The sequence below is a fragment of the Coloeus monedula genome (genome assembly GCF_965178545.1).
Source record: "Coloeus monedula genome assembly, chromosome: 2".
NCBI lineage: Eukaryota > Metazoa > Chordata > Aves > Passeriformes > Corvidae > Coloeus > Coloeus monedula.
Genome location: NC_138782.1, coordinates 81,014,799 through 81,027,439, shown reverse-complemented (window position 1 = coordinate 81,027,439; position 12,641 = coordinate 81,014,799). Strand labels below are relative to the sequence as shown.

The 12,641-nt window shown below is 44.9% G+C and overlaps 1 protein-coding gene across 6 annotated transcripts in view; it reads right to left on the bottom strand.

The window, feature by feature from the left end:
• Window positions 1-9,466, bottom strand: part of EPHA7 (EPH receptor A7) — a gene marked incomplete at its 3' end in the record, with an annotated part of 162,221 nt that extends 152,755 nt beyond the window's left edge. For all 6 annotated transcript variants that reach the window (XM_082299922.1, XM_082299927.1, XM_082299923.1 and 3 more), the window contains exons 1-3: window positions 9,339-9,466; window positions 5,272-5,336; window positions 322-991 (exon numbers count right to left, since the gene is read on the bottom strand). In XM_082299922.1, coding sequence (XP_082156048.1) covers window positions 322-991; window positions 5,272-5,336; window positions 9,339-9,435 — 832 coding nt within the window. In that variant the 5' untranslated portion in view covers window positions 9,436-9,466. The remainder of the gene's footprint in view (window positions 1-321; window positions 992-5,271; window positions 5,337-9,338) is intronic.
• Window positions 9,467-12,641: the final 3,175 nt, after the last annotated feature.

Below are 12,641 nucleotides of genomic sequence, written 5' to 3'. Positions count from 1 at the left end.
CTTACTCAGCCTTACCAAGAGCTCCAAGAAACGACACCTTAACCAGTTCATAATGTTAGTCCTGAACCTATCTTTTTACTTCTCACAACTTCAACTTTTTTTCTTTAAAAGTGCATTGTGCAACCACTGATTTTCATAATCGGACAGAATGATTTAGATTAACCAGTGTAAACTTTACAGATTAAGGATCTGAAAACTTTAAAAGCAGACTGATGATGCATTTCTCTTGAAAAAAAAAAAAAGGCAAATAAAAGAAAAAAAAAAAAAGAAAATCTGGTAGAGCATGACCTGTAATTTACAGGAAGTTGTGTGTTTACTTACGTTCACATGTGTCTCCTTTCTGCTGGTATCCTGCTTTGCAGATACATTTTCCAATAGGCACTAACCATTCTCCCTCCGCACTACAGTGCATCTTCGGCGAGTTCTCCGCCTCCTCCTCCGCACTGCTGACACAAGTTCCTCGCACTTCAACTAAAGAGGAAAACTCTGAGCCAGTCACTGTGTCAGGAAAAATAGCTAAGTTCTCAATGATGGACCAGCACTTCTTGTAGTAGACTTTGACAGAGACCAAAGCAATGCAGGCCCCTACGTCCTGAAATGCAAGATAGAATCCTTTTTTGGACAAAGGTCCAATTTCTCTCACCTCTGTGTTAAGTTTCATTTTTCTCTCCCCAAGATCACCCTGGGTAAAACTTTCATCTGCTGCAATAGTGTCTATTTTTACATATTGGTTTTCTCGGATATTCCTGCCAGTGTCGTAGTCTGTTTCATAATAATACAAGTTAAAAGTTTCTTTACAAGTCCCCAGAACTCCAGGAAGACTGTTACAATCCCTCAGAGTGAATTTCAGTTCTACAAAAATCCTTTGTGCATTGCTTTTTGCAATCCAGTTAGTCCGAAGCCAGTTGTTTTGGTTTGATTCCATCACCTGGCATACCTGGTATGTTCGTATAGGAGTGTAGTTTTCATCCAGTCCACTAATTTCTTCCCACTAAAATGATAACAAACAGTTAGTAATAAACAAGAAATATGTCACCAGATGTAACTACTGTGTATTTTAAAAAGCTTCACACAACTCATGTCTCCCTTCTTTTTAACAGTAAGTTATTGTTAAAAATACTTTTAAGTACCTAAAGGAAGAAAATATATATTAATGCAGGAGTAGGCTCTCTCTCCCTTCATGTCTTTCCCACATACAACTTCAAAAATCATTGTCATATCATGGGCACATTTGCAAAAGGGCAGCTTCAGAAAAGGCTGTTTAGCATACCAGGTTCTGATTTCACCCTGAGCTCACACACGTTTCTTTAAGGTCACAATGGTTTTGAGTAAGCAAAGACCAAAAGGAGGGAGGCAGTTTCTCTTCCAAAGAAACCTAACATCAGTGAAGTCTTAGAAACTGAAATTGCTTAGCATTAGAGTACATAAAACTTGTGCATGTAAAACTTCTGATGAAACTTGCAGTTGTACAGAAAGCATGGAATCAAGGTCCTGAAACTCATCAGTCAGATGATTCCCACCACTATGTGATCAAAGTGGCATAAAGAGAGAGCAAGAGAAAATGGACAGCATTAAAAATCTGAAAGCAAGAAAACATTTTGGTTGTCTCCATTTTGTTCAGTCCACCTTCTGTTATATCTACAAACTGAAAGGTAAGCGGCAACTCCTCCTCACCTCACCTTTTATCCAGTGGCTGCACCCATGTTAGAAGGGGCAAACTTCATTTAGCTGGGAGTTCAAATGAACCATGAGACTACACACAGAATTAAAAACAACTCTTATGACTGAAAGTTCACTGGTTCAAAGCCTGAGTTTTGTGGATGTTCCCTCTTTAGGTTGCCAACTGTGTAATGAGCTGGTAAGCCTTTAACAATCCCAGAGTCTTTAACAGCCTTTGGTAGCGTGGGAATTTGCATCTCCAGCAATGGCAAACCTTCCACTGGAATCAACCAGGCAGATCTGCCCAGGTGTAACCAAAGCAATCCTTATTTCTCACCTTTTGTCACATTTCTTGTAGCATTTCAGTGCCTGAAGAAACTGCAGCTGTAATAAATTTAAGGAGGGGGGCTGAGCTATTGTCACCCCAGGATATGGGCAACCATGACTTCCCTGGATGGCACTTAGCCCTCTGGCCCTGTGTCAATAATGCACTTAAGCTCATGCTTAAGATCAGTGACTGTACTTATGAGCTTAATAGTAAGCACATGCTTAAGTGCTATGTGGGACTCGTATAGTCAGCACCTCTGCAGGATTGTGCACCCACTGACATTCCTCACACCGGCAACCAAACATGGAAGGCATTAGTTTCCCAGATCAGGAGCCACACAGTGTACATTACTCTGTAAGCCTATTTGACAGCAAATGAGACCATTTTAATGTTGTTGTCTGTTTCAGAAAAAAACAGATGTGGCTGAATTGGTGCTGGAAGTTATCGCCACAAAATATATCACAGCTGCAGATGCTGAAATGCACAGAAGTTGTAAATATCAAAGCCCATTTCAAGGACCTACAGTTAATATAGATGAGATACATATATGGCATTATACATGCACATGGTATAAAGTGATTGAAATAGATTATTAAATGCTCATGGAGTTAACTGAAGTGACTGCATATGGAACTGTATTAACCTCTGAATAAAATAAAGTCTATCTTCATAACAGATTTATTAGAGCTGAATGAGTCATTTTTGTTCACCTCTATAAGAACTAGAACAAACAAGAAAAAAAAAGAAAAAAAGGGGCCCTGGACCGAGAGGGGTTTGGCTATACCACAATAATAAAAAAAAAAATCTCCCCATTAAAAAAAAATCCCATCAAGATGACAAAAAAGGCACAAAACCTAAAATTTTGGTGATTTTCATATTCTCCATTTCATATCAGGAAGTGCTATGTCCTTTGCAGTTTCTTTGAGATGGTTTGGGGGGTTTTTTGTTTTATTTTTTTATTTTGTGTAAGCATTCTTCCCTTAAGACACCATGCCAGATTCTGCAATAAGATATTCAGTAAGACAATGCATTGTATCTTTGACATGGAAGTAACTCTCATGCACCACACAAGAGAATCAGTCTCCTTGAGTTTTGATGTGGACTGCTCCACCAAAAAAAAAATCACCATTCTCCCCCCAAAAAACCCAACAAACAAAAAAAAAAGCAACACACAAAATAAATTTTACAAAATTAACCTACACTTCATGATACAATACAAATGAGTTTTCTCAGAGTCAAAATCCCACTACATGAGACTAGCTAGCATCAAAGACATTCTTATGTTACAGTCAAGGAAAATACTACAAAAAACTAAATTCACACAAGAAGCACTACTTTTTGTGATCCCTAGCATTAAGCACTGGAACTATTTTTTCATATTTTCCCAAAGCCAAAAAAATAAGGAAATATGATTCATGATGCAATTATGTAATCAGGGCACTCTGAAAGGGGAAAAAAAATATCAGTACTTCAAGATGTTTTCACCTATGGCAGCTGAGGTCACCATTCATTGAAGTCTTCTTAGAGTGATCAATTTCACAGAAAGAAAACTCCACTTTTCTTTGTCCTACTGCAAAATATGCCGATACACATGCAATTCTATTTGAATATGCCCTCTTCCATTGGTTTCAATTTATGGTATTTTAACTTCTTAGTTATCTTAACAGTGTTAAATGTAGCATTTGCAGTTGAATGAGGCATTTAACGAGTGTCTAACTGATATATTCTGTGCTGTGATGATGCATTAGTTTCCCTCAATATTTTCTGTCTATTCCCACAGTGTCTTTGTTGCATAGTAAATAATTCAGTAATTAAAACTAGAAAAACATTTATTTTCAAAATTACATTATTAAAATGGTACTTTTATGTTAATTTACAGGCAACTTTTTCTGAACATATTCACACATACAAATCTAGCCATTAGTTTTGATTCACTTTTGCTGATTGAAATCAGCTTCTACCCCTGAACTTGACTTTTACTGTTTGTTGAATTTGACTCTACTTTCATCTTTCAGTACGCTGACATGTGTAACATGTGTTGACATGTCTTTCATTATCTACAGGTTAGCTCAATATAAGTGCCACCAAGCTAATCTTTCAAACACCTCTGGTAAAGGCTTCAATCAGTGCAAAATGCTAATGCTGAGGTTATTAGCCATCATACACATTGAGCCGGCATTACATTCTCTCTGAAGTCCTCAGATTAGTTTCCAGTTTATGCTTGCATTGATACTACAATCTTGCTTTTAAAGAAAGACACTTTCACATTCTCATTCTTCTTATTTAAAGGATTTGTTACACTTTTACATCCCTACTCCCACTTCACGCTCTTCTGGCTCCAGATTTCTTAATGCACTGAAGATTAAGGGACTGATCCCCCAAGTTCTTGTTCGTGCAAGGCGTCACAAAAGATTCAGCAAGACTGTTTCCATGAGCAAGAACTGTCCATATAATCTATGATTTGTCAGAATGAGTTCATGTAGGACTGAGTTAAGGTAAGACAGTATATCCATTATATCTTTCTGAAAATGTTCTTCCTCAAGGCTTGAGGAAGAAGAGGTTTTTCAACACTTCTAATTCAGACTGAAAGCAGCACTTATCAACTTTACAGATAGAATAAATAAGACACTAACACTGATGTTTCTAAACATCTCATTTTTTATAATGATGTATTTTACAATGGTACATTTCGTAGAGTGCCATGAGATTCATTTGTATGCAAGCTGGAGGTGGCCTTAACCACATAATTCGTGCCTAGTTCCAGATATTGAGGTCCTCAAGACTTAGGGATGTTTCAAGTTTGGAATGTCATTTCAAACACATCTGCAATATAAATGTTTTTATTTTAGAGCACTTCAATCTGTGCTATTCAATTACAAAGAAAACATCGTAAACATATTTATGATCACCCATTCTACAGAAAATTAAAAACATATTTTTAGAAAGTTTCCACACAGAAGCAGATCTGTTGTTTCTAGAGGAAGAAAAAAGAAGTGATTTAAGATACTGTGTTACAAATATACAGTGTAATCCTTTGTACAGCACAAAGAAATACACTACAAAACATAAAGGTACCAAAGGTTTCCAAAAAGCCACTTGTTTTTAATTAGCTTGTACATTTGTACACTGTAACCTGAGGTTTAATTCTAAAAATGAAGCCATAAACACTTGGTATGATTACTGAGAGAAATATGAGGGGGAGCTAGTTTAAAGCAAGTCTTTCAACTGCTTCAGTAAAATAACTACTCATCCTTAGGAACTTAAGTTTTGCCTGTAGTACTTACCCCATTGGGAGGAGAGGAAATCCATTCCAACTCTGTCTGTTGTGCTTTAGAGTCCAGCAATATTACTAAAAAAAAAAAAAAAAAAAAAAAAAAAGAAGAAGAAAGAAATGAAATTCCACAGCTTGTTAAATATAACAAGGGGTGGGATATAAAACTAAGGAACAAATTAAGAATTTTAAAAAGTGATGGAATGAATATAATCTTTGTACAGATTAATATTTCTTCTTCATATTATTAAAAAAATTATCTGTAATCACAACCAGGCATTTATTTGTAAATAGACAATTAAATTATGTACCATTCACATACAAGCAGCTATACATAAATCTTTATAATTTCATTGCTTAAAAAAAAGTGAGGGGTTTTCTAGTGCTCTGAAGTGCTACTAACCAGTCATTAAGATGCATGCTCCCTCCCTCTCCTTTTTCATAAGGACATTTTCCATATGCTGGTTATTACAATCAGCTTAAAGCACACAGACACACAAACATTTCAACACATTTCCAAACCGATTTAGACGGGACTGGTCTATACCTTGCCGAGAGTCACACTGAAAAAGCAATGGTCTTTTTTGAGTGTCAAAGTGAAAAACTTCCCTTTGGTGATAATGCAATAATTCTGCAAATAAATGACAACCACAAATAGAGAAAAAAAAAAAAGACTCTGCAATTACCTCACACCTCACATACACAAAATCAGACTAATTCACTTTATAGTAATAGCTTCCTAAAATCTTCATGTCATGGTGACATTTGTACACAGAAATGTATCAGTTCTAGCAGCACCACAATTATTTTCAGCTAAATGTAACCCTACCTCCAAAAGTGGTTAATCACAGCCTAATAAACCAACTCTTTAGTAAAATTCCTAATTTTAACCTATTCCGTATATCTTTAGCTATAAAGCTATTTATAGCTTTACACATAGCATTTATGCACTAAGATATTTAGATGTGTGACTTAAGGGTGTAACTTGAAGCAACTTTTGTCAGGTCTATCGAAACAATTTTAATTCTGGCTTTGGTTCTTTCTCCAAGCAGAATTTAACACAAAATTTCAGTGAATTACTAAAAAGATAAGATGCCTAAAAAAGTTATTTCATACAGTAATACATGGAATGTTAGATGCACACAAAACGGTAGCTTCCAGGCCTGTATTTCAGTAATGAAGTGGAACTACTCATTAAGGAAGTTTGATAGTCTCCCTCTAGAAAGATTACCTGCTTATGTCATTAAGGTTGGATTCAAGGGGCTTTACTTTGTAACACTTTCTTTAGAAAAGCAGGTGGTGTAAGTGGCTTGTTAAAAAAGAACACTTATAATGGTATGAAAAAAAAGGTACCACCAAAAATTTAACCGTTTCAGCACCAGCACAACACACTATGGCTGCAATTCATTATACTTTTTATTTGGCAGTAATTCTCCATCACGTAGCAACGGGTGAGCACATCAGAGAAAGAAAAGACAACAAGCAAACAAAACAAACAAAAAGAAAACCCACAAAGAAACAGGAAAAAAAAAAAAAAAACCCCAACACACAAACCCCTGCTCTGCAAACACCCCTGGCAAAGAAATCCTGGCGTTCCTTCTGGCATCCAAAGTTACCGGGGAAGAGCTCTCCAAGCCAGCGGCTGCTGCCCTGCTCCCAGCCCGGGGAGCCCCGTGGCCGTCACGGCTCGTTCAGCAACGCGGGGAAGAGATGCGGGGGAACAGCGCCGCGCCCCGCGCACTCCGCCGGTAGCCGCGGGGGATCCGCAGCCTCCTGCGCTCGGAGAGCACTGGGACCCCAGCGCGGTCCCTCCGCGGGGGAGCTGCTCCGCGGCGCGGCGGAAAGCGAAAGGAGGCAGAGAGGTGGCGGGCGAAACGCGGGGGCGCGGCCGCGGAGAATGGGCTCCGCGGGGCTCCGCGCAGGCGGGGAGCAGCGGCCTCTCGCCTCCGCGGGGAGCCGCAGTCGCGCTCCGGGAGCTGCGCGGAGCTGCGCGCAGGCTGCCGAAGAGCGGGGCTTGGCTGCCCCCGCCACACCCCCGACAGCCGCGGTTTTGGGAGGAAGCGCCCGGGGCAGCGACCCCAGAACGGAGCCCCGAGCTCTCGCAGCCACGGAGCGAAGGGACAGCCCTCTCCCCGTGTCTGCGCTTGCCACGAGGGTCCCGGCCGCTGGCAGAGGGCTCCGCAGGTAACGCGGTCACTTCCTCGCTTAGAGAGACAGGAGGACCCTGCCCCGTTCCTCTCCAGCATCTCACCGCGGTTTCTACTGAGCTACAGAAGGGAAACTCGGAAAACTTTGCAGCCTCTTACACCTCCCATCCGCCTTCCGTACCCAGCGGGGAGGGGTAGGAAACCAAGCGGGGCTGATGCCGCCACCGGCCCTTCGGCGGGGCCCGCGATGAACCTGCAAAGTTACTTCCTTTTTTTTTTTTTTTTTTTAACCCTCTCTTTGTTTCTCTGTTCCGCGGAGTTTTCTGCGCTTGCAGCAGGTAGCCGCTATCAATCCCTGTCTGCCGCTCGCCCCCTCCTGACCCTCCTTTGGCTAGGTGATTTCCCCCGAATATACAGCCATTATACATGCACACTCCTAGGTATAGATGCATATATATAACCACCCACACACGTATAATACAGAAAAAACCGGGACAGGCTACTGCTGGAAAGCACCGGCACAGACCCGATCACGGAGCAATCCGAAGGGCAGAGCGGGACAAGCGGTCCGCACCCTCCCCGCCTGCCTCCCTGTCCGTCTGCCCGGCTCTTCCCCGCTCCGCACCCCACGGCTACGCGTTAGTGCTCCCCGTGTGAGGGTGTCTGCTTTACAGCCCCTCCAAATAAACTTTCGAAATGCTGCTACGGAAAGGCTCCCTCCTCTTTTCCTCTCTAACCTCGCCATCGACTTCGTCTTTTAATGGCAGAGGACATTTTAATTGAGGTATTTCTTTAAGCTCCAAATGATACTTTATTGCATGCCAGAGGTTTGATGAAAAATACTGACGCATCCAGCTGAGGCGGGGGGGCGGGGGGGTGGGGAACCCCAAACGTATACATATGCAGAGGTACCGAAAATGCCCTGACTCCCCCTTGCCTGTCATGTCGCGTGTGTCGTCCCCCCTCCCGCTCCCCCCGCGAAGATGGAGACGGACCTTCGCCTTCGGCTGTCAAGCGCGAGCAGGGCGCTTCTTTAAATCATTTCAGATTTTCTCAGCGTGAAAAAAGAGATTCCCAGATGGGCTTTGTGAATTGATTTTAAACACCTCCATCAGTCTCTGATACAAAACTGCCTGGATTGTCTCCGTGCGCGGCGGAAATAAATGTGCGGGGTTCGCCTTACACAGATACCAGTATTGGACTGATGGGAACCGGGAAGCCCCGTTGTGATACGCAGATAGTGTAAAACACCCATCCCTAAACCTCTCTCCAGCGATGCCGGGGGAGAGCACACGTTGCAGGCACACGACGCCAGGCCGTATGTCCCCTCTAAATACATGTCCAGCCGACATGGCCGGGACGCGCAAAACTGCGCCCCGATGCTCCTTCCCGCGGTCTGTGCCCGGCCCCGCTGGGCCGGAGCGCTGCAGGCCCCCGGTGGGAGCGGCGGGGAGCGCCCCGCAGCCCCAGCCCCGCGCCGTGCCTTGCCTCCCACCAAACGTCCCGAGCCCTAAAAGTCAGCCCCCAGCCCCTGCCCAAGGGATTAGCGAGGTAAGCAGCCCTCCCTGCACCTCCTAGGGAGGATCAGGGCTGGCACGGGAGAGCGACGCTCCCCTGCACGGATCTCCGGGCCGGGGGCTCTCCCAGCCCCATTCCGACTCATCACGTGCAAATGCCTCACAAACCTCATTCCTGGGAGCAAAGGCAGTTGTCCCGGTCCCTCACACATACACACGCACAACCCCCAGTGAATGCCGTGCTTTTTCCTCCCTCCCACCTCAACTAAAAAGTCTTTTTATCTTTTTATTTTTCCTGAGAGGGGGGCTGACAAGCAGCTGGCACGGGCAGGAAGGTCCCCTGCTAAGCCACCACATAGACTTCGTGGGCAAAAGCAATAAATAAGCCCAAACTTTTGTTTTCTGCATCACCTTACCTTCTTTTGCAGCCTGTGCCTCCCCCGTGTGTGCAAAGCGGAACAGCCAGACGGAGCACAAAATAATCCAAGAAGGGAGCCTACTTTGGAAAGCCATGGTGCAGGAGCGGGGTGATTTTATATTTCTAGCTCTCTATTTCTAGACACTGCCACTGCCGCCGCTTGGTGGGTGCTAGAGGACGGTGGAGAATTTGCTGTGCTAGTCTGTGGGTCGGCGCTCCCTCCCTCCAGGCTGCCTTTCTCTTTCGCCTCCTTCTCCTCCACCTCCGCGCCGCTGCCCGGCTCCCGCACCGGGCCGGCCGCCCGCCAGCCCCGACTGCAGCCCGGCCGCCCGCGCCGCGCGCCGATAATATCAATGAGGGCGGGGGGGCGGGGCCGCAGCGGCGGGGCGGCCCGTCCCTCAACGTGACCGACAGCCACCGCCGACCAATCAGCAGCGGCAGCCGGTGGCCGGCGGGCCGAGCTGCCCCCTGAGTCGCCGCGGCAGGGGGGGCGGGGCCTGCGGCGCTGGCCAATGAGCGCGCGGCAGTGTCGGGTGTCCGCCAGTGCCGGGGAGCCGCGGGCTGCGCGCGGGGCGCCGCGCCGGGACGGAGGGGCCGAGCCGGGAGCGGGGAGCTGAGCCCGGGCCGCTCCCGGCGCTGTCCCGCGCGCCTGGAGGCGGCCGCCCGGATCGTCCTGCGAGCAAGCGGACGTCCGTCCATCCGTTCCTCAGGGTTCCGTGTGCTCTTCCCGGGTCGCAGCCGCCGGGGTAGCGCGAGAGAGGGGTCCCGGCCAGGGTCCGGCCAGAGCCCAAAGCCGAGCCGACGTCGGCGGGTCCCGGCGATGCCCCGGCGCGGTGCTCGCCCGTGGCTGGGCTGAGCGCGCACCTGGGTTACTGCCACCGAAAGAAAAACTTCAGCAGAAGCTGTGGGATGGTGCCCCGAGGCAGCCCTGCCACAAAAATCAAGTTCCTCGGGGCTGACATCACTTGGGATCCCTTCCCTCTGTTGCGTTCGTGTTTTCCGCCCCGCGTCTCCGGGTTGCCCCAAATAGGAAGAACAGGTTTATGGCGATATAGATATTACTTGGGATGGGGAAGGAGCGGCTGCTTCCCCCCTGCCCTCTCCGGTTGTAACCTGAAGCGCGTGTAATCCTCTAACAATGAGACAATTTAAATAGGAGGGGGAGGGGAAAAAAAAAAAAAGTGAAACCCGAGGGAGAGAGGAACTTGCCTGATCTTTCTTGTCAGCGCTCACCCTGCAGACCGGGAGAGCTTTTCCCGGGGATCCATCATGCCCCCACCCCTCCGCTTTCCTTTCTCCAAACACACCCCTCGCTCCTTCAACGGGTGAAACAACTGCGGGACGGACACAAAAACTTACGGCTCCCCGATGAGGCCGCGGAGCGGAGCGTGGTGCGCGGGGCACGGTGGCGCGGTGGGAGGGCTCCTCTCCCGGGCCGCGCCGGGACCGGGACCGCGCAGCCCCCGCGGCGAGAGGCGACGGCCCCGGCTGCGGGCCCCGCTCCGCGCACCCCCTGATCGAACCCTGCTTCCAGCTCTGTCCCGCGCAACCTTCCCGGGGCCGATGCCGGGCGGCACGGACCGGGTTTTGTACTGCTCCGCTAAAAGTGCATCGTCGTGTCCTTTCGGAGGATAGCTACTGCGATGTAAACAGAATAGGTGACTATCGTCTCGGAAGCAAGCGAAGGCAACGAAGACAGGGGGGTGTAATTGCATTTCGGTGGCAAGATTATGCGAGAATCTGAAACAAGCCTTGCGCAGATGCAGATCCTGATATAGAAAATGTTATGCCATAAATGGGAATTTAAATTATGAGAGGTTTGTTTATGGAACCTTTAGGTAGATAAGGCAAAATTAGAATTACTGCTGCTAGTAATAACAATAATGCAATGCTCAGCATTGATGGATAAACAGCCACCATACTCCGGGCTTTGAGCGCTTTCCCTGTGGGCTCCTTGTTACTTCCAAGAAGGGTGTAGAGCGAGGCTCCAAAATATGCTGTATTTCTTTCACTTGCTGAATAATTAATATGGCTTAGAATATGACAGTTTTTGTGTTTCATTCAGAATGCTCTGTTGATACTTTGGATACCATAAGTGTAGGCATAGTACAGACTCTTGATTTTCTTCTCATCCTCTGTCGTCTGTCATTCCCATCCTCATGCATGTGTACTCAGAAAGGGGAGCTATACAGAACAGTGAGTAGGCTTATCTTCTTTTAGAAAGGCTATTTTAAATACATGCAGGGATTTTGTGACTTCTTGGCAAATTTTCATGGGTGAAATTAGTTTTCATGTTGCATATATTGTAACAGTGATTAAAGAAGATGTAGGAAGTCTTCAACCTAGTTAGTCCTCGTCAATTTCCTAGCATGAAGTGCTAGCATTTTACTACATCACTTAGCCAAAAAGACAATTTTTAACTTACAGAGTCAACTAAAAAATGCGTTGAGGCTTTGAATGACCGTGTTTATAAAAATGTAGAAACTTGCTAAATGGACAAATTTACAGGAGAAAGGCTTAAATAGTAATGAGATGTATTCCTGTCCTTCATACAGGATTAGGCCAGACAGTTATTTTTGTTGTCACCTGATTTATACAGGTTATACTGTACTGTTTTATATAATCTAATATTGTGTGTGTATGATATATGTATTGGATCTGTACATATGCAAGGATTCTCAAAGTTATGTAAATACATTAACCACACAAAGGATATGTGTGTACATGAGTGAGTGGATAAAAAAATTAAATAAGAGATTAAAGAAAAATGTATATTCTTCTTCCTGCTCAACTAATTTTAAATGCCCTGTCTTCCTGATAACTGTAAATTAAGCTAAAGATGACATATTATATGGACTGCTTTTTTAAAACAGTCGTGGATGTATTCACTGTTACACCAAAATGTTCCATATACATTTAGAGTGTCTATTAGTGTTGGGGGTGGTGTTTTGTGCTTCTCACACATTAAATCTTTGTGAAATTGATGAAGAATTTGAAATCTTTTTTGTTTTCCTCTGTTTATTTGTAGTGTTTTCTAATACTTCATTGTATTCTGTAGGATGCACATCCTGTATTGCATCTCACCCAGCTGTGTTAGATCTTCTGCAAAGAAAAACAGAAAAGTGATATAATACAACTGAACAAAAATACTCAAGCTAAATGGACTACAATCCTCAGATTTGGATTTTCCTTTCAGTGGAAAACCTCTGAGAGAAGAAGGGAAAAAAAAGGTAAAAAAAAAAAAGAATCTGGGAATATCATTCAATTCAATGTGTTACTATTCAGGCACCACTAAAGGAAA